This window comes from Alligator sinensis, unplaced genomic scaffold (assembly GCF_000455745.1).
Source record: "Alligator sinensis unplaced genomic scaffold, ASM45574v1 scaffold86_1, whole genome shotgun sequence".
NCBI classification, from domain to species: Eukaryota; Metazoa; Chordata; order Crocodylia; family Alligatoridae; genus Alligator; species Alligator sinensis.
The window spans coordinates 1,594,714-1,614,831 of NW_005841971.1; the positions used below are offsets into that span (position 1 = coordinate 1,594,714).

General features: G+C 43.5%; 1 protein-coding gene across 6 annotated transcripts in view; it reads left to right on the plus strand.

The window, feature by feature from the left end:
• The window catches only part of BBS9 (Bardet-Biedl syndrome 9), a 473,863-nt gene that overhangs the window by 424,596 nt on the left and 29,149 nt on the right, over nt 1-20,118 (plus strand). For 4 of the 6 annotated variants that reach the window (XM_025200564.1, XM_025200565.1, XM_025200566.1 and 1 more), the window contains one exon: nt 2,054-2,166. The exons of the other annotated variants lie outside the window; for them this stretch is intronic. In XM_025200564.1, coding sequence (XP_025056349.1) covers nt 2,054-2,121 — 68 coding nt within the window. In that variant the 3' untranslated portion in view covers nt 2,122-2,166. The remainder of the gene's footprint in view (nt 1-2,053; nt 2,167-20,118) is intronic. 6 annotated transcript variants of the gene reach the window in all.

Sequence of the window (20,118 nt, forward strand, 5' to 3'; positions counted from 1 at the left end):
TGCATCCACAGATGCATTTCAAGCAGGACCAAGGAGGTGATCCTCCCCCTCTATGCGGCACTGGTCAGGCCGCAGCTGGAGTACTGCGTCCAGTTCTGGGAGCCGCACTTTAAGAGGGATGTGGACAGCATTGAGAGGGTCCAGAGGATGGCCACTCGCATGATCAGGGGACAGCAGGGCAGGTCCTATGAGGAAAGGTTACGGGACCTGAACCTGTTCAGCCTCCAGAAGAGAAGGCTGAGGGGGGATCTTGTGGCCTGCTATAAACTAGTCAGGGGGGATCAACAGGCACTGGGGGAGTCCCTGTTCCCCCGGGCGCCGCCAGGAGTGACCAGGAATAACGGTCACAAGCTGGCGGAGGGAAGGTTTACGTTGGACATCAGGAGGCGCTACTTCACGGGCAGGGCGGCTAGGGTCTGGAACCAGCTTCCAAGTGAGGTGGTGTAGGCTCCCACCCTGGGGGTTTTTAAGAGGAGGTTAGATGACCATCTTGCTGGGGTCGTTTGACCCCCAGTATTCTTTCCTGCCTTGGCAGGGGGTCGGACTAGATGATCTGCCCAGGTCCCTTCCGACCCTAGAAACTATGAAACTATGAAACCTGGGGTAGTTTCCCAGCACTTGCACCCCTCCATGCCAACGAATCTACCAGCTCTGGCTCTCTCCCTGCACCGCCCCAGCCCCACAATGCCTGGGGGTGGGGGCTAGAGCTGGGGGCGGAGCAGGGCCAACATTGGCTACACTGCTGGACTGGAGAGGATAGACCCCCTGGAACCCCTGTGCCCACTCCACCCTGAGTCATTGTTTTTCATAATAATAACGAATATAATAGCACTAATACTGCTGGTGCTAGGGCAGGCACTGCCCAGCTGGGGTGCATGCTGCTTCCGCATGCACTGCTCCACTTGTTTTTGCATGGGTTTTTTTTGACCACTGGATAGCCAGAGGTCAAGCACCCTCCCCTCCACACTGCTCCCTTGCAACATGGAGAACAGCTGAATGTGTGGTGCCACAGACATTTCTGCCGTGCTCCATACCACACTGCTGTGCTTGTCTGGATGTGGCCTATTTGTCTGTAAAATCCCTTGCATGCTTTGAGCATTACATAGAAACAATTTTGACTGTATACTGATCTAACTCCTAAGAAAGAATATATTTTTGGCATATTAACATCTCTGTGTAATTTAATGATTGACATATCTCTACTATCGGCTTAAAAAAAGAATTATCACAACTATGCATATTGCTTTGATTACCAAGATTTTGGAATGTCCAATCGTATAAGATGAATAACAAGCGTCAGATGTTCACATAGTTAACTCAATAGAAATCAAGGGAATAATCCTTAGTAGCAACTTGTTACAAAGGGTTCATACTTTTATACTGATGGAAAATGACATAAAGTTGCCGTTAAGCCAGTCTGTATTTGTATTAGTAAGTGACCAAAACTGTGTGTCAAAGCATGTACATACACTGTAATCACTTGCATTTGAAACTGCTTCCTCTGACTTCCTGGCAAAGTATCAGCATTAGGAAATTGTGACTAATGGTAAGAAGAAAGAACACTAAAACACTTATCTTAACAGGCAGCGTATCACTAAGATCTTTATAGGTGCCAAAGAAAAAATAAAATAGGGTGTGATTAACCCAAATAAGATAAAGTATGAATGAAGCAGTTTCTTTGAAATATAAGGGAAAGTGAAAAAAAGGCCCCCATGGAGTTTGGGTTTATTGCTTATTATTTTTTATTGCATTTGTTAGGCACATGCACAATGTATGCGCTCATTTCATAAAGAGAAAATTTGTTACATGTAGGTCCAAGACATGGAGGGTTAAGGGAGTCCTTATAATGTTCAGCTGTTTTGATTTTTGGATATTATTACTCCTTCAATATTTCTGGATAAAATTTGCTTTCTTTGTTCCCTTGTTTAAAAACATGTGGATTTTTGCTTATTTTTATTTTTCTTGATTAGTTATGGTGTCTGATTATATAACATTTCCTTTTTTCCAACAATATGACAGTCCATTGTTTTTTAAGGAATTTTTATTATTTCAGACAAATGGTTTCAAGAATGGCAGCATTTCAAGATTGTGAAGCTGCTACTGATGGTAATGGCACTGTGATAATTAAGCTGTCCACAGTCTTCCTTTTGGTGAAACTGAGACAAGGTAGTTATGATTTCATCAAAGGCTTTGTTTAGGCTCTGTCAACTGTAGAACTGTCTCCTACCAAACCAAGATCCTGAAGATCTTCACTTCGCATTTCCATCGTCGACTACATATTCAACACATTTCATCTTTGTCCATCTAGTAACAAGACTAGTCAGCATCCTAGTACTCCTTGTTGACAGACTAAGCAATTTATCCTTCTAGTATAGTGAAACTGGCACTCAGAGACATCTTAACCAGCTGTAAACAGGCATGGAGATCCCAAAGACAGGAACTATATTCTCTGTGACAGTTCCTTTTTTGCATGGACATTTATATAAGAAAGCATCGAACATTCAATATCAACCTGAACCTTGAACCAAATTACAGTTCTTTTTTAAAAGTGTAAATTTTCTTTTTTTTCTTTGATTCATTCAGTAACTTATTTACATCTTTACAGTCTTTAAGCAGGCAATTGGTTGGATCTCAGCTCAGCGGGACTGCTCATGTACTCAAAGTGAGCACTTGCATTATTGAAGTCAGTGATTCAGAATGTCTTGCATAGTTTCTTTTGTAGGCCAGATAATTGTATGAGGACAAGAGATTTTTATACAGATTTAAAGAGAAATTTCACTGAAAGTTTGAGCCTATATGAAACATAGGTTTCACAGAAAGATGAGACAGGACTAGCATATTCACATGAGGATACTAAAGTGTATAACTCATCAGGTCCTTGTTCCTTCTGAGAGGTGCTAATTCACTTTGATTTCAGTGGTACTTATGGACACTCAGAACCCTAAGTTAAGGCTCTTTTATTATAGCTGCTGGTTTCTCCCTCCCTAATGACTACTTTGTTCTTTCAATTTTTCCAGTTCAGGTAGGGGCAAGTAGTCCAGGGCACGCAGTTAGGGAGGGCCAATAAATAAACGATATGTTCTTCTTTAAAACTCATCTACTGTATGATGGCTACAAAACACTTCACACTGGAGGCAGCTGGTGAATTGTGCCTTTTCATTATCATATTAATTACAACAGTCTTATCACTGTTCATGGTCTGCCTGTTATCTGCTTGTTGTCTCATCACTACATAGATTGTGAACTCCCTGGTTGTATAGCTTTTAATGTTGATGAGTAGAGAGGGAATAAAATAGGTCCTAAATTGTCTTTCTTGTAGGAAAAAACAATTTAGTTTGAATTAACAGACTGGGATTGGTAATTTGGATATGTTCAGAGCAGGGATGTGTTCAAATTAAGTTTATAGTCAGACCATAGAAGATAAACTGAGGGCATTTTTCCAAATAAACACACCATACTGACTTGAATATAAGGTGACCCTGAATTTAAGATGGCTTTCCAATAATTAGATTCCATACATGGAAAACTTATAAATTTGTTATAATTTTTGAGGTATAGAATCTAATTATTGCAGGGTTGCCTTGAATTTGGCCCCTTCCCACTGTAACAGCAGGGAAAGCAAATCTGAGAGAGGGGGGCATCAAGTAACCCCTTTACCCTCTTCTCCCCCCCACCCCAGATCCTTCTCTCTGCAGCCCCTTCCCCTTCTCCCTGTTGTCAGACCCTGCACTACCTCAGCACATGGAAATGAGGAACAAATTTGAAAACAATGACTTCAAAATTAAACATAACTATAGTATTTTGCATTTGGTACCCATAGACTTAGTTAAACCAGAATTGATGTATGTTACTTTTTTTTTTAACTGCTGCAAGTTTTGTCACAGTTATTCCATAAACACACTTTTACATAGCACTTTGGCACATATTTATATATACTACAAACTATTTTTATAAATATATTTTGTTTCAAGAGCCAAATCAATTCTAGATTTGATTGGGCAAAAGCAAATAGTTGAGTTCCAGGATTTGACTGAGCAGACCTCCATCATCAGGTCTGTGTGGCTATCACTGGGCAAGTATCCTCCCTCCCAGTCCCATTGATTTAGGGCTTCAAATAATCCCCAGATCTAGGAAAAATCCTACGTGCAAGCCCCAGGTCTGAAGACCTTGGGATTCAGATGCCGCCAGTCTCTAGGGGTGCACCAATAGAGATTGTTGGTGCTTATACTGATAGCTGATATTTAAGGAGGCATATTGGCCAATACTGATCCGATTTCCAATACAGCTGCCTCCAGCTGTTAAGTCCGGTGTGGTGGAAGGAGAGGGAAGGGGGAATAGTGGGGCAGATCAACACCCAGGCAGGGTGGGGGTCGGAGCTGTGGCTCGTGCGAGGGGAGGCAGCTCCTGCCACTGCTTGCACCCTGGGAGGGCATGGGGGGGTGTATGCCCCCTGGATCTGTGTGGGGTGGGGCAGGCTGCAGCTAGGGCTGCACAGGGCTTTTCTTGGCAGGGGCTGGGCTTGGAGTGGGCACCGGTGGAACAGGGAAGATGCTGCATCCACCCTCCACTCCCAGCAGTGCCACAGCCAGCCACCCGGCGCAGCCCTGACTTAACTCCCCACCTCCACTCACGCACCGGGAAAAGCTAGGGGCTGTGCTGGGCAGCTGGCTGCGGCAGCACTGGGAGTGGAGCAGTGGTGAAATTTGGGGTGGATGCAGCATCCTCCCATCACCGCCTGCACCTACTCCAAATCCAGACCCACCAAGAAGAGCCCCATGCAGATCTGGGGGGGCACACCCCCCATGCCCTCCCAGGGTCCAAGCAGTGGTGGAAACCACCTCTTCCCCCCTCCTGCCCCGCAGCTCTGCCCCTCCCCCACCTGGGCAGTGCCTGCCTGTGCCCCTGCTCCCTCCCTCACCACAAGGGGCATTGATCTGCCCCCCCACGCCCCTTCACTCCCCCCACCCCTTCCACCACACTGGACTTACCAGCTGGAGGCAGTTCTCCACGCTGCCAGCTCTGCTTTTCACTGCCTGAGGGCTGTGCTGCAGCTGTGTGCAGCATGGACATTTACTGGCCAAATTAGTGGCCTCATTGGGCTGATATCCGATACAGCGAATCTTTTTTATATCAGTACCAATCTGATATTGGACCAATGTATCCACCTCTACCACTTGATTAGTTTAAAGCCAAAAGCCTTGTGATTTACCATATATTACATAGGGCTGGGCCTCACCAGAGTCAACAGGATGTCAAGCTATGGTGATCCCACAGCTCAGCACTGCTTAGTATGTGTGAATCCTCCAGATAGCCCCACAAGGGAGCCATGTGCAAATTAGCCTCCCTTCCCCCACTCATAACTGGGTGTTGTTGTCATGAGTCCTGGGATCCTCCATAAATGTATATGCAGATGAGGTGCATGGCAACCTAGTATGGCTATACCTTATGGAGGACAGGGCCACATTATTCATATGTGCCAGGCTGGGAAAGGGGACAATAGAGGAATTCTGGATCAACTTTTTGAGGCCCCATTTGGTTTTGTCTGCCAGACATTTAAGGCTGATGAAGAAACAGGAATCAATAGAAATGGGAAAGAAAGGTGCAGCTTAGATGTGAGTGTGAGAGGAAGTTAAAATGTATACAGTATGATGACTCATCATGACTTGGAAAAGAGGGAGGCTGTACTTAATGAGTACTACCATGTATCTTATGCAGATGGGCTGTCCTAACCTATCCTTCTGCGAGAGGGAGGCTGCTGGGACCACCTGGTGGCTCCCAGTGCTTGCTGGAGCTTTCTGGGGCCAGTGGGCTGCCAGGCAGGGGGGTGACTATTGTAGCAGGTGTCTGGGAGCGAGTCTTGTAATGGGTGTATGGCTTTGAAACGGTCTTTAGAGTCTTAAAGATTGGTAAGTTTGATGATGTACATATATATATTTCCCCTCCAAAAAAATATCTGGTAAGTTCCCATCAGCATGCTGATGCTGGGAGTTTCCCCAAATGCAGGGGACTCAGTTGCACAATTTTGTGGTAATTGGGGACTGCTTTCTTCTTTCTCCCTGGTTTGCTCCCTGGTCTTTTGACTTAGAGCAAACAAGACTTGGGGGCATTCAAACCCCAGGATCCCTTGGCCCTGAGCTTGCATGTAGGATGCCAGCCACAGATTTGGGGAGTATCTGGAGCCCAAGACAGATGAGTCTTGGAAAGAGGATCCTTGCCTGGTGGTAGAGCCACATGGACTTGAACAACTGAGCTCTGCTCAGTTGAAACTTCAAACTTGACTACTGAGTTTTGCCCAATAGCATTCAGAACTGATTTGGCCCTTGAAACAAAAACAAAAAAAAATCAGTATCTCTACCTTTTTGGTTAAGATTAAATGTAGCATTTTTGGCACTAAAGGGAGAGTGTCAGGGCTGATTAACCCTCCTGGTGTCACCTTGGTATTGCAGTACTTCCAGACCCAGTGCCAGTTCCCTGTGGAGGGAACACCCGCCCCCCTCCATTTTGTTTTGTTTTGTTTTTAAGGGCCACACCAAAAAAATAAATACATAAATAAATACATTTTTAAAAGGTTCCCATCAGCATGTTTGCCCAGTATGGACCATGTGTTTTATAGTCATGCTTGGTGCTGGTTGAATTTAAGCATCTTCATAGCTGGTTTCCATTACTGAGCACAAGCTGTTTTTGGCAGCAATTTAATGATAGCCAGTGTATTTAATGAGGTTTCCTGGTATATGAATGTAAGACAAGGGGCTTTTTTCTCCCACAGATTGAAGGAAAAAAAAACCTTGTCTTGTATTCAAATAAATTGGTACTGTTTTTAAGAATGTGGGGTATTAAGTAAAAGTTAAAAGGTTTAAGCGAAGAAGTGAAAAGAGAACAATAAATAGAGAACAGCACAACGGTACAGCTTGTGTAAGACAGAATGTGAGAGTCAAACAAAGTATTGCATACAGTTTTACCTATGTGAAAAGACATCAAAGAGCTAAAACCTTGAAAAGGAAATATAGCTAGTAGGCAAATGTTCCCAAGCAGTGAGTCAGAAAGAGTCCTAATGGCTATTTGAGATAAAGAAGTAACATTGGTTAGTGAGAAAAGCATGAGACAGGCAAATCATTTTGTCTTTCTTCCTCCCACTGTCTTAGACTTTCCATCCATAAAATGGATATAATCTATTTGCCTTGAGGGAAAAGGGTTTGTCATAGGATGGGGATGTGGTGAAGTTCAGTGGGGTTGTGGTAAAGTTTAAGTGGCATATGCTTTGATATCTTTGGATAAAAGGCATTGTACAAAAATCGTTCATATTAAAGTACAAAAGCATTTGCTAGATTGTTCAAAATGTTCAGATTCAGGTATTGGGAATAGCTTTGGAAACAAGCGTAATTCTGTGCAAGGAACACATATTAGTTTAAAAGAAGAGAAACATAGAAAGTGAGAAGTTAAAGCAAAGGACAACAAGATTAATGCAGTAATTCTTAGTTACTCAAACTGTTTGTGTTGCTTAGGAAAGAAAGGTAAGAATGAATTTCATTGAAATTTTTATAGTCCTGAAAGGAATTGAAAGAGTAGATCCTTTTAAGGCTTTCTGAGCTAGAATCCAAGAGAAAAATAAGGGCCCATGAAAAACTTTTTCTTTTTTCCCAGATGGTTATTAATACTACACAGCTTCCAGAATGTAAACAACAGAGAAACAAATGGATATAATTAGTTTTTGAAAAAAAGATGGATGGGTATTTGAAAGAAAATTTGTAGTGGATATATGCTAACTTAAATGAGGGGAGTGTCTTAAATAAGTTTTCCTAGTTTCCTTCCCTTCTAGTGTGTCCTGTCTTTCTATGAATGGAATTTTCTGTACAGATGTTTTGCAGTCCATAGTGGCAGAGAGCACAGCAAAATAAAAGATGTGCCAGGATGTGGTAGAGACACAAATTGTACCAGGGCGTTCACACCAAAACAATATATTCCTCAACCACTATGGCAATCACACCCATGTTCCACCCCTAAAGTTGCATCCAAGTAGTCATGTATCTGGATCAGTAATACAAATAAGTAGAGATGTTTTAGTTTTGTGTGCTAATTGATACTTTGAAATGCCTTGCTTTATACATGGTATTGTTGTGCTTGATATTACTGTGATACTATCCTCTGTTGAAAGAGGAATCATAAATGTCTTCAGTGTATATAGTCATATACTCTCTACTGTCAGTATATTAGGCATAAATATGTATATGCAAACTATAGTTACACTAGGGATTAGGGCTGTGCAAAGCTTCGGTCGCTGATTCAATTCGGTGGAGATTCGGCCCAATTTGGTGGCCAAATCTCTGAATCTGAATCAAATCAAGAGGCCCTTTAATCCCTTCAAATCGAATCGGAACCCTCCGAGAGATTCAGAACGATTCGACGATTCAGGCATAGACTCAGCGTGAAACTTTTTTCTACATACCTGAAGGTACCAGGCAGCTTGTGAATGCTGAGCTGGTGGGGCGGATACAGTGTCCCACAGGAGCGCGGGGGGGTCCCCAGCACGTTTGGCAGCCGACCTAGAAGTGGATCAGAAGCACTTTCATTCCACTTCTGGGTCCTCTGGGGAGCGTACTGGGGGACCCCCCCAGTGCCACCCCCGGCTCAGTGACTGGTGCCTCCTGGGTCTGGGGGAGCACTCAGGATCCCCCTGCAGCCAATCGCTAAGCCAAGGGGGTGCAGGGGGCCCCCCCAACATGCTCGATGGCAGACCTGGAAGTGGACCAGAAGTACTACCCCGGAAGTACTTCTGGTCCACGTCCAGGTTCACCGCCAAGCATGCAGGTCCCGCCTCCCCCATGCTCCTGTGGGATGCTTCATCTACCCCAGCATCACAGTGTTCATAAGGCGCACCTGGTACCTCAAGGTATGTAGAAAAAACATTTAAAGCTGTGTCTATGGCCTAATCGCTGATTTTCTGAATCGGCATCGAAACTTCAGATTTGGATTCGACCGAATCAAATCGGGACAGTGATCCAAATCAATGAATTGAATCACTGTCCCTGATTCGGGCCCAATCTGAATTGAATACAGCCCGTTTCACACACCCCTGCTAGGTATATGTAAGACAAGGGTTTGGATTTCTTTTTGTCTGACTGAAATCCTTCTCTACTTGTATATAAATTATCCTGTAACATAAAGGCAAAGCAGCATTGTCAGGAATAAAAGTGGTTTCCCATATCAGTACTTTGCTACTTTGAAATTGATGTGCTATCCTCAAGTATATAGCATCAATGTAAACACCCTTGGCTTGCAGTTAATAGAGTGGTGCTGAAGTGATGTACCTGCATTGATCAAGCAACTACAGATTTTTGTAGGTCTTTTTCCTCAATACCAGCCTCAGAAAGAAATAACTAGAGATAAGCAAATCTCAAAAGAATTGCAAGTTCAGCTTATGTAATATTTTGCTGTTTAAGGATCCATGTTGCTTTGGCTTGCAAATTAGGCTGGGTGTTTCATGAGAACAAGCTTTTTCATGATATTTCTGGGATTTAATTACCTTATGTTTGATATGACTTTAACATGCTGTAACATGAATTTATAATTGGCGTTCTGTGTTTATGATTCTTATAAACATATGTCTAACTTCAGCTAGGTGGCACACAAAAGACCACCCTCTATTTCATCGTAATGGAATCCTGTTGATAGTGACTTCTAGAGCTGTGAGTCTTAAAAAGAATCTAGTGAACACAGAATTGACACACTAAAATCAGCAACAAGTTTTAAAAATCGAGGTCTCATCAGGTGTTTCATAGTTAAAAATAGTCCATGAAGCAGTTCCACATCTCAGTTACAGTGTTTTGTATTGTTTGCAAAAACAAGAAGACAGAACAATATCGCGATTAAATTTGGATCTCATTGTAAGGGTTTTTCAATTATGAAGGTTAAAAACATAATTATTAAAATGAGCAGTTACATTCTGGAGGCCAACTCTTTAGTAAAAATGGATTCTGCTGTGAATTCTGCACTGTGGGACAGAGAACACCCAGGACCCTAGCTCCTAGGGAGTTAGTCATGGTGCCTATGTAGCTGGCCAGAGAAACTCATAAGGCTGTAATAGTGAAGGCCAATGTGGGCACAGATGTGGTCAAGGGCATGAGGCAGTTAGATGTTTTTTCATCTGGTGGTTCTTCCAGTTGAAGATGCAATTAAGAAGTAAAGAGGTATTTGATAATGCAAAACAAACAAAAAAATAGCCTGACTGAAATCTTAACTGAAACTTTTGCTTTGAGGGAGGATTTATGTAAGTTTTTAGTCTATCCAAATTGCTTCACCCATCTTTAGAAATGCTAATAGTACTTCAGCTTTCTATAGTACCTTTCATCTGAGAACCTCAAAGCATTTTACAGACATTAATTTAATTAAGTTTCACAGTGCTCCTGTGAGCTCAGTAATGTTTAAATAAGGATCATTTCACCCAGCACTGAAATGGAGCCACCCTTGGGGTGGAATGTGGGAAGTATTTAACAGTGCGTAGCAACACTACACAACAGTTCAGGAGAGAAAGTGAAGAAGAAACAACTGTATTGAACTGAAACTGGAGGGGTAATTTAGTTAGGCAGCATGAATTACCTCTGTTTAGGATTTGTTCATTATACCAAAATGAACACCATTCCTCTTAATTGTACAGAGTACCATCCAATCTTTGATTAGTGCAAGCAGTTAGGAACTTGCTTTTAGGTTTTGCATGTTTGTGCAAACAAGAAATCGCTTACAAAAGTGCTGTGAAGCTTAATTAAATGAAATGATTACTTCCTGTAAACCCAGTCCCTTTTACCAGCATATCTCAATATGGGTTTGATACTGATTCAAAGAGAATCATGTTACCTATGGTCTTATCAGTTGTGTGTTCAACGGGACTTAGTATTGTCTTGGAACTGTGCCATACTAGTACTGGGCCAGCTCAGCCCTTCTGAGCCTGTGAGGTCTGATGGGATCATAGCACAAGGTAGCATTACCCTCTCAAATTGCTTCACATTGCCAGAAAAAAATGGACTGCAGTTTCTGGTGGCTTATTTAGCTTTCACGTTCAAAGCTGAATTAATCAGTCCTGTATATGAATTAACCTTTATGGTAGTCTGAAACCCACAGTAAAGCAGCTTGTGATTCTTTTGAGTACTACAAAATACAAAAGCACATTTTGGTAAGTGTTTTCCTTTTAGGGGCATAATTTGTAGTAATCCTAACTATCACCATGTATTCCACTACCTTTATCACGATTCAGAAACTTCAGTGAGGTGGGGAGGGCAAAAGAGAATTATGCCTGTGGCAATCACTGCTTCCTTCAGGAATGTGAATTCATAGGTCAGCAACACAGCACTTCTTAAACTTGCCGTAACTATTGGGAAATGTGCTGTAAATAAGTCTCATTATTTTATACGTGGAAAAAAAGTGATGTGTAAGTCCAGTTTCTCTAGATTTCATTTAGGTTTGCTTGTATTTTTACATTTGATTTTAGTAATCCATCAATTTGGTGGGCAAGTAAACAAACAAAAGTATTCCTCCATTGTACCTTTCCATAGAGAGATTTTTTTTTAATTAATTTACTGTCTTTTTTAATAACTCAGGGAAACTTGTTGTCATGTAAATGTATACTGTAGGTGATATAAGGGGAAATGGTATTCTCTTCATAATCAGGGTGACCACTTGGTTTTCCTTTGCAAGCCTAGTTTGGACTGTCTTCCTTCTCAACAGTTTCTCTACAACTAAACCAATCTACCCAAAATGTTGTCTCCATATTTTTATTAGGGGAAGTGTGGAGAAAATGAGACAAAGTGCTGCCAAGTATGAGAATTAGTTAAATGGCGTCCATGATCATTTATGTACATGTCTGTCTTCAGTTATTAATACCATTTGTTTTTATAAGCATTGTAATAGGCATTGTGAATTAGATCATACATTTACTAGCAGGAACTTGGCATATGGCGAGAAGTTATCTCTGGAAAGGTGTGACAAAGCAATCAAGAGGCATCTGCACTGAGTAACTTACACCTGCTAAACAAAGGGCTTTCCTGTCCCTACAAACACCCTGTTGGGGTTAAGAAATTTGACAAGAACAACTGACAGGGAGAACTACAATTTTCTGCAGCTGACCAAATGGGGACAGACTGTTTTAAAAGACATGCTTTTCATTTAGCTTTAATTCATGAATAGTCCTGCGGAAAACAATGGAATTGTGCTTCTGTAGGCTGAAGAGGCCCAAGTCCTTCAGCCTCTCCTCTTATGGCTTGTCTTGCAAGTCCCTGATCATACAGGTGGCTCTTCTCTGGACCCTCTCAAGTTTGTCCACGTCCTTGTTGATGAAGTGCGGTGCCCAGAACTGGATGCAGTACTCCAGCTGTGGTCTCACCAGTGTGGAGTACAGTAGGAGTATCACTTCCCTAGTTTTGCATGAGATGCAACAATTAATGCATGCCAGTGTGTTGTTTGCCCTGCTGGCCACAGCATCGTACTGCCGGTTCATGTTCATGCGATGGTCGATCGCTACCCCTAGATCCCTTTTGGCCATGGTGCAAGTCAAATTGTCGCCACCAAGCCTGTAGGTATGTTGGGGATTGTTTGCCCCCAGATGGAGCACCTTACACTTCTGAGTGGTGAACTTCATCTGGTTCTGGTCTACCCAACTCTCCAGCCTGTCCAGGTCCACCTGTATCTGCAACCTATCTTCTGGCATGGCCATGCTTCCCCATAACTTGGTGTCGTCCACAAACTTGGCCAGCGAGCTTTTCACCCCCACGTCCAAATCATTGATAAAGATGTTGAAAAGCACCGGTCCAAGCACGGATCCCTGAGGAATACCAGTGGCCCCTCCTTACCAGGACAACACAGATCTTTTCATGAGAACTCTACTTACCACACAGTCAGTTTTCCCCCCACTGAACTGTTGAGCAGTTGAGCCCACAATCTTCCAATTTTTCCTCAAAGATATCGTGAGATACTAGATCAAAAGCCTTTTGGAAGTATACGTATATAATGTTGACCTTCTCTTCCATGCCCAGGTGGCAAGAGACCTGTTTGTAGAATGAAATGAGATTGGTAAGACAAGACCTACCCATGACAAAGCCATGCTGACTGTCATTCAGAATCTTACCCTCAACAAGCGTATCGCACATAGATTCTTTAATGTGTTTTTTCAGGATTTTCCATGGGGCGGAGGTTAGGCTGATTGGCCTATGGTTGCCTGGGTCCTCCTTCTTCCCTTTCTTGAAGATGGGCACAATGTTGGCCCTCTTCCATTCCTCAGGGATCTCCCCTGTGTGCCATGATTTCTGAAAGAGTTTTGCCAGGGGTTTCGCAATGACCTCAGCCAGCTCCATCAGCACTCTCAGCTGAAGTCCATCTGGTCCTGCTGACTTATAAATGTCTAGCTTTTCTAATTGGTTTTGCACCAGCTCAGCATCCACAATGGGAAGGCTATCATTCCCACCATGCCCCCTGTAACCCTGACCTCGCTTGTCTTTCCCCTTGATCCAGTGAAATACTGAAGGAAAGTGGGCATTCAGGAGTTCAGTTTTTTCCTGAGTGTCTGTTACCAGCTATCCCAAGGCGGTAAGCAGAGGTCCCACACTTCCATTTGTTTTCCTTCTGCTCCCTACATACCTAAAGAAGGACTTCTTATTGTCCTTGACTCCCTTGGCTAACTTAAACTCAGTCACTGCCTTAGCTTTCCTAACCATTTCCCATTGCCCTACAAGTGTGGACCACTTTTGTATAAGCCTCCTTGAGGACTGTCCCTAGCTTCCACTGTGTGTATGCCTCTTTTTTCTTTTTCAAGAGGACCATGATGTCCCTATTGAGCCACCTTTTCTCTTCATGGGAACGGTTTTCTTTTGTGCTTCAAGAATCGTGTCCTTGAGGAATGACCACTCTTCATGCACCCCATTTGCTTTCCATCCCTGGTCCCACATCGCCACCCCTACTAATGCCCTGAGCCTGTTGAAGTCAGCATTTTTGAAGTCCAGGACTTCAATCCTGCTGGTTGATTTGTCGGCCTTGTGGCGGACAGTGAACCTGATGAGCTTATGTTCGCTGTTGCCCAGGCTACCCTCAGTGTTCAAGCCACATACCAAATCATCTCCTTTGGCCAAGACCAAGTCTAGGAAAGCGGTATCTCTGGTTGGCCCTTGCACTTCCTGGGTCAGAAAGAGTTCCTTGATTACAGTTAAGAAGCTGCATGACCAATCTGACTAACTGAGTGTTCCTCACAATCTGTGTCTGGGTAATTGAAGTCACCCGTGACAACCAAGTCCCTTGCACGTGTGGCCTCTGTCAGTTCTTGAGAGAACTCCAGATCAAGCTCCTCCCTTTGGTTCAGTGGCCTGTAGTAAACGCCCACTCTTAGGTCTCTCTCACCTTGCCCTGCCCTGCCCCCCAACCCCTGAAGCTTGACCCAGTGGATTTAAAGCTACTTATATTTGGAGCCAATGTCAGCCTCCAGAGAGGTGTACTGCTCCCTCCCATAGAGAGCTACCCCTAGGCCTCTGCTCAGTCCCTTCTGTGCAGGATGTAGCCCTCTATGGCTATGTTCCAATCACACGAGGAGTCCCACCACGTCTCCGTGATCCCTACCAGCTCATATTGCCCACGAGAGAGCAGGAGGGCTAGCTCCTCCTGCTTGTTCCCCATGCTCCTGGCATTGGTGTACAGGCAGCTGAGGCCCCCAACTGACACCCTCGATTTCCTGAGAGACTGTGCGAGAACCATTCATGAGCATTTTCAAAAATAGTTATCTTAGTGTCCTCCACGTGGGAGCTTTCCTATGTGCTGGTCCCCAGGCATGCTTCCCTTGGAGTTTCCCCATCCCCCAGCAAAGTCAGTTTAAAGCCCTGTCCAGTAGATCAACCATCCTGGCTTAGAACAGGGACTTACGTCTCCACCTGAGGTGGATGCTGTCTCGTCCCAGGAGTCCTCTCTCCCTGAAGTGTGCGCTGTGTCAAAGAAACTAAAGCCCTCATGATAGTACCATTGTCAGAGGTGCCTGTTTACTTCTTCCGCACAGCCTTCCCTCTTGTATCCATGGCCTGCAACAGGGAGCACAGAAGAAAAAACTATGTGAGCCCGCAGTCCCTTGAGCCCAGCCTCCAGAGCCCTGTAGTCACTCATGACCTGGTCCAAATTACTCCTGGCTGCATCCTTCATGCTCACATGGATGAGGAGCATGGGGTAGTAGTCAGCGGGACAGACAAGCTTGGGGATCCCCTCCACAACGTCCCAGATGCTGGCCTCAGGAAGGCAGCAGACCTCTTGGGCCAAGGGGTCTGGACAGCAGATAGGCCCCTCCATGCCCCTCAGGAGAGAGTCCCCTACCACCACCACCCGGCATCCCCTTCTAGGGGTGGGAGTACTTACGTCCTGAGTACTTACCTCCTCCTCTGGTGTCTCTGTTGGAGTCTCCTCATGTATGATGAGGGGAGCATACCCGTTGTGCAGCGTCAAGGGAGGAGTAGCCCTAGCTCTGCATGCTCTGAATCTGACTCAACTCCATGAATGCTATAGATGTGCCTTTGAAAACTGGACCACAAACATTTAGATTCCTATCTATGTATTCTGTAGCCTAACCGTAGGCAGCCACGTATTCTGTTCCAGTCAGGTTCTTACACAATTCCCATCACCATGTTAATTGAGCACAGAGGCTTGGATTTTTAAAGGAACATGTGAAGAAGAGGCACTGCCTAAATTCCAATAGGATTCAGGTATTTAATTTTCTTGAGCCTCTCTGAAAATATCAGCTCTCAAGTTTCCTCATTTGTTATGTGATATTATTTAGCAATTGTACCTGCCAAGTAATTTTTAAAAGGCACATGGAGTCTGCCTTGTGATTAAAAACTTAAGGCTCATCAAGGATGTGTCCTAAAAGTAACTAGGTTGTTTACAGAATGTGTGTCAAACTCAGGTGGCCCCTTAGGCTGGATTTGAAGTGTAGAGGTCCTTGTGGGCCACATCATAGAAAATCTGACTGTCAAGGAACATCATGACTGTATCTGGACATGGTGGCACCTGTGGGTGAGCAATTGGTAGTGCAAGGGTTCCTGCAGCTGTTGCTCTGTACCAGGAGATTCAGCAGCCAGCCTCAACTTTCCTGCCCCTCCAGTAGCCCTCCACAGGCTGGATCTGGGTCATATCTTTGACCATCAGAATTTCACATCTCAGGCCCTTGGGTATTTTGCAGATATTTACACAGAAGGACAGGAGCAGACAATTATATATGCAAACCTAAGGAAAAAAAATACCCCAAACCTCTTTCCAGTTCAATTTTCTTGATATTCCACAAATAACTGGCATTTGAGTCACTGGTTTTGAACAAACTTTCACATTGTTTACACAGCCGTCTTTTAATTCAGTTTCCTATTTCAGTGATGGAATAAATCCTCCTCATTGTTTGAGAGAAGTCAGCCAGTGCTTTAAAACAGAAATATCAGCTTAGCTGGTAACCACTTTGACCTATGGTTTAAGTATCAGAGGATATATTGTATCTATTCTTAGTTTTTTCTGGTCCCAAAGTCTGCATACTATGCAATAGTTGGCCCTCCGAGGAAGGTTGCTTATTTTTATTTTTGTAAATCAAATACAAAACAGGTGTTGTAAGACTAAATTGCCCAACTAAAATCAGGAAGTGGTTAGGAACAAGTCAACAGTAGTCTGCTGATCTTGAGCCAACAAAGAATGATGAGATGAACTGGTCCCACTGTCAGGGGATGACTAAATTCTGACGCTGCTGGTTTGCGTGTAGTGATAGTGCCTTTAGCAGAATAGCTATCAGAACTGGCTTGATGCCTCTAGTGAGAAAACTTAAGTCAGGCCTCCTTTTTTTTTCTTTGAATGAATACTGTAAATTTAAACAAGGTGGTTGTACCTCAGATTCTGCATATTGAATTTCCCTTGCCTCCCTCACAGCAGCTTTGTCTCCTCACACTGCCTTTATCCCTAGAATGGCCACCCAGATATGGGAAGCAATGTAAAAGTCTCAAAGCTTTCATCAGAGAACCTAAAACTGTTTTGGGTTAATTTTCCTTCCTTGATCTCCATTATTCTTTAACCCTCAACACTCTGAATAAGAAGCTACCAAGATTCTGTCTCAAAAATAATCATATTTTATCATGTTCCTACTGTTCCACTGTAGTTTAAACCACACACTGTTCAGGAACTGTCTTTGCATGTCCTTCCCCTGAGGAAAACCCCCATCCTTATTGGGGGTGGGGGAGAGAAAGAAGGAGGGAGGCTCTCTATATGAGACCTTCAGATTCAAGATGCAATTCTTTGAAGAGACAAAATTCTCAGTCTTGCACGGGCCTGCTGCAAATTACAAGGTTGATCAGAATTCCCTGACTGCTTTTCCTTATGTAAAGACTGAGAGAAGTGCCCTGCGTAAGGGGAATATTGTGGGGGGGGGGGGGGGGGTGCACCAGAGGGGGGGGGGGTTTATCAGAAAGTGCCTGGCAAGAAACAAATCAAATCATCCAAGAGTCTGCATGGATAAGATCAGTTTGCCTTTAGACATGCTTAAAAAATAGGCCCTGTATAGTCATTGTTGTGCTTTGGAAATAAAATTTCACTGCAGAAACATGCAGCGAGCTCAGCAAGTGTCATCACTTATCTTCTTGGATCCATCAGCACTCGCTGGCAAATGAGGAAACTGGATCCATGTTGGACATAATTTTGCTCACATACATACTTTATCTAGACTTAATCCTTCTAGTACTGACAAGTTGAACACACTCATGGCAATGGCAGTTTCAGTAGACAGTGCATGTTAGATTTGGAATTACAAGCTTGAAAAAGTGATGGTAGACATTGAATTAAGTGTTCTGTATTATATCTAGTTCAAACATCTTTTAATTCCCTTTGACTTTCTCTTATATTTGCTTCATATTCATGTAAAATTGATATGAGCAAAAACACAGTAGTTATTAGAACTAATACACAGCATATGTACATGGCTGGCAGCTGAAGCTAGAAAAATTTATATCTATAAATAGCGTGCAGACATGAAAGAAATATGCTTTGGAAGTCTTTTTAATGGGTAATTTCTAGTTCAATCAGAAGTTATAGATTTGATGCAAGTATTACTGGGTGGGATTCTATATTCTGGGTTATGCAGGAGATAACCATATCCAGACATCCAGTTTTAAAATCTGTAAAAATAGGGGGAATAGTGACGTGTTATCATGCTATCCTGATGAAAGTTTCCCATTTCATAATTTAGCTATTTACTAAGTTTTGTTATAAAAGTGGGTGTCAATAATACACAATATTGATTTAAAATAATAGAAATCTGTTTGGGTCTATTACTGTATTTATTACTTCAAAACATATGCAGCAAGATTATCTAATGAGATTAGCCATTTTTCCACTGCTCTGCCATTGGCCAGAGATTCCCAAGAGAAGCTTTCTTTGGCAATAGGGAACTTTGTTGGATGTAACTGCCAGATTTGTATGTGTGTGTGGGTTTCTCACATTGGTCCATTAAGGATCCTGCTTTGATGGTGCAATTTAGAATGATGAGATGGCAGCTCTTGGTGTTTTGAGCCCAATGCCAGCCCTCCGAATCAAGCAGCCTACGTCTTTCTTGTGCTGAACAGAACTCCTGCGCATGAGAGAATCAAGCCCATGTGTCTTATTCAATTATTCATTAGTGCCTGCTCCTCCACTGTTAAAAACAGTAGGACCTTATTGTACTTCCTTGTAAATTAGGCATGTAAATATATGCACCCAGATTAGAAATGTCAGACTTACTGCATCTTATTCCATTCCCTCTTCCAGCCACATTTGCTCCTGGAAAATTGGTCCTAGCCCATCTCTGTCTGTCAGTGAAATTTTGTTCTCCTAGTGTGAGTTCATCTTTGTCAGTCCACTCCCTTTATACCACATAAAAGGGCTGAAGCAAGAAAGAGAGACCCTAAAAGACCTGGTTTTGGCTAAGGAGAATTTCTTCCAGTTAAAGACAGCTATAAATCGGACTCCCAAATATTCCCTCATAAAGTCTGGCTTTGCGGCTGTTGACAAGAGGGCAGTGTTGAGGACCAGGCCACAGTGGACACTGTTTCAAAGACTTTAGGTTAGTTGTTCTCACCCTCATTAGAATCAAGGCACCCGTCAGAAAATGCCAGCACTTCATTTTCATTCATTTGTTTGACTACAGAAAAATAGTAGAGCAGTTCTTCTGTTGTAAAGCATTTAGAAAGACCACAACAGGTCAGAATGTTTCTAATTCTGCGGGATCCTGTTTGATATCTCTGGGTTTATTTTGTGAATCATGTGTGCACACCAAAGAGCACTAACATTGTGTGGCACTCCACAGCACCCTTGAAAAGTTTTCAAGGCACCTCAGGGTGCCATGGAACCCTGGTTGAAAATCATTGCTGTAGGCACATGGGCAGCGCAGGATGGCTGTTATGGTTTAGGTCTCCTCAAGTGTCTTCTCCAGCTCCTAGAGTCCTCTAAGATTACAAGAATTCAAAGTTGGCTCAGAGCCACCTTAGATCCTCTTGTGTTAGGGTTTTTTTGCTATGCCAATTGTTAGACACATTGTATAAAATCTTACTACTGAGCTAGGGACAGACATTACACATAAAGCAGTTTAAGTGTTCCGAAACTGGTTTAAACCTGTAACATAGTGGTCTCCAACCTTTTTATGGTAAGGATCACCTCTTGTAAGTAAAGGACACCCCAGGATATACCGCCCCGACCCTGCTCCCCGGCATCCTGCTGTTCCTGATCATGGAGCCTCTGCTAGATTGAGATTAACTGTCAGAGGCTCCACAATAGACCAGTCAATCGAAATCAACTGGTTGGTGACCACAGAGCAGATGTTCAGTGCACATAAATCAGTTTGAAAATGGTTGAAACTAGTTTGAGATAAACCTGGTTGAATGTGGTATCAGATTCAACTGATTTGGCTCAAACCGGTTTATGCAATATCTGTCCCAGACCCCTTGCTGGTTTAAGATAAACCAAACACCCACAGCATCCTGGCATGCTCTCTGGGCTGGGTGCAGCTCTCTACTCGACAGCAGAGCTGGCCTCTCCCCTCTGCTCCCTGGCTGGAGCTCTGGCAGGGACTGCAGGCACAGCAGGGTCTGCCTGGCATCCCCCTGTCCT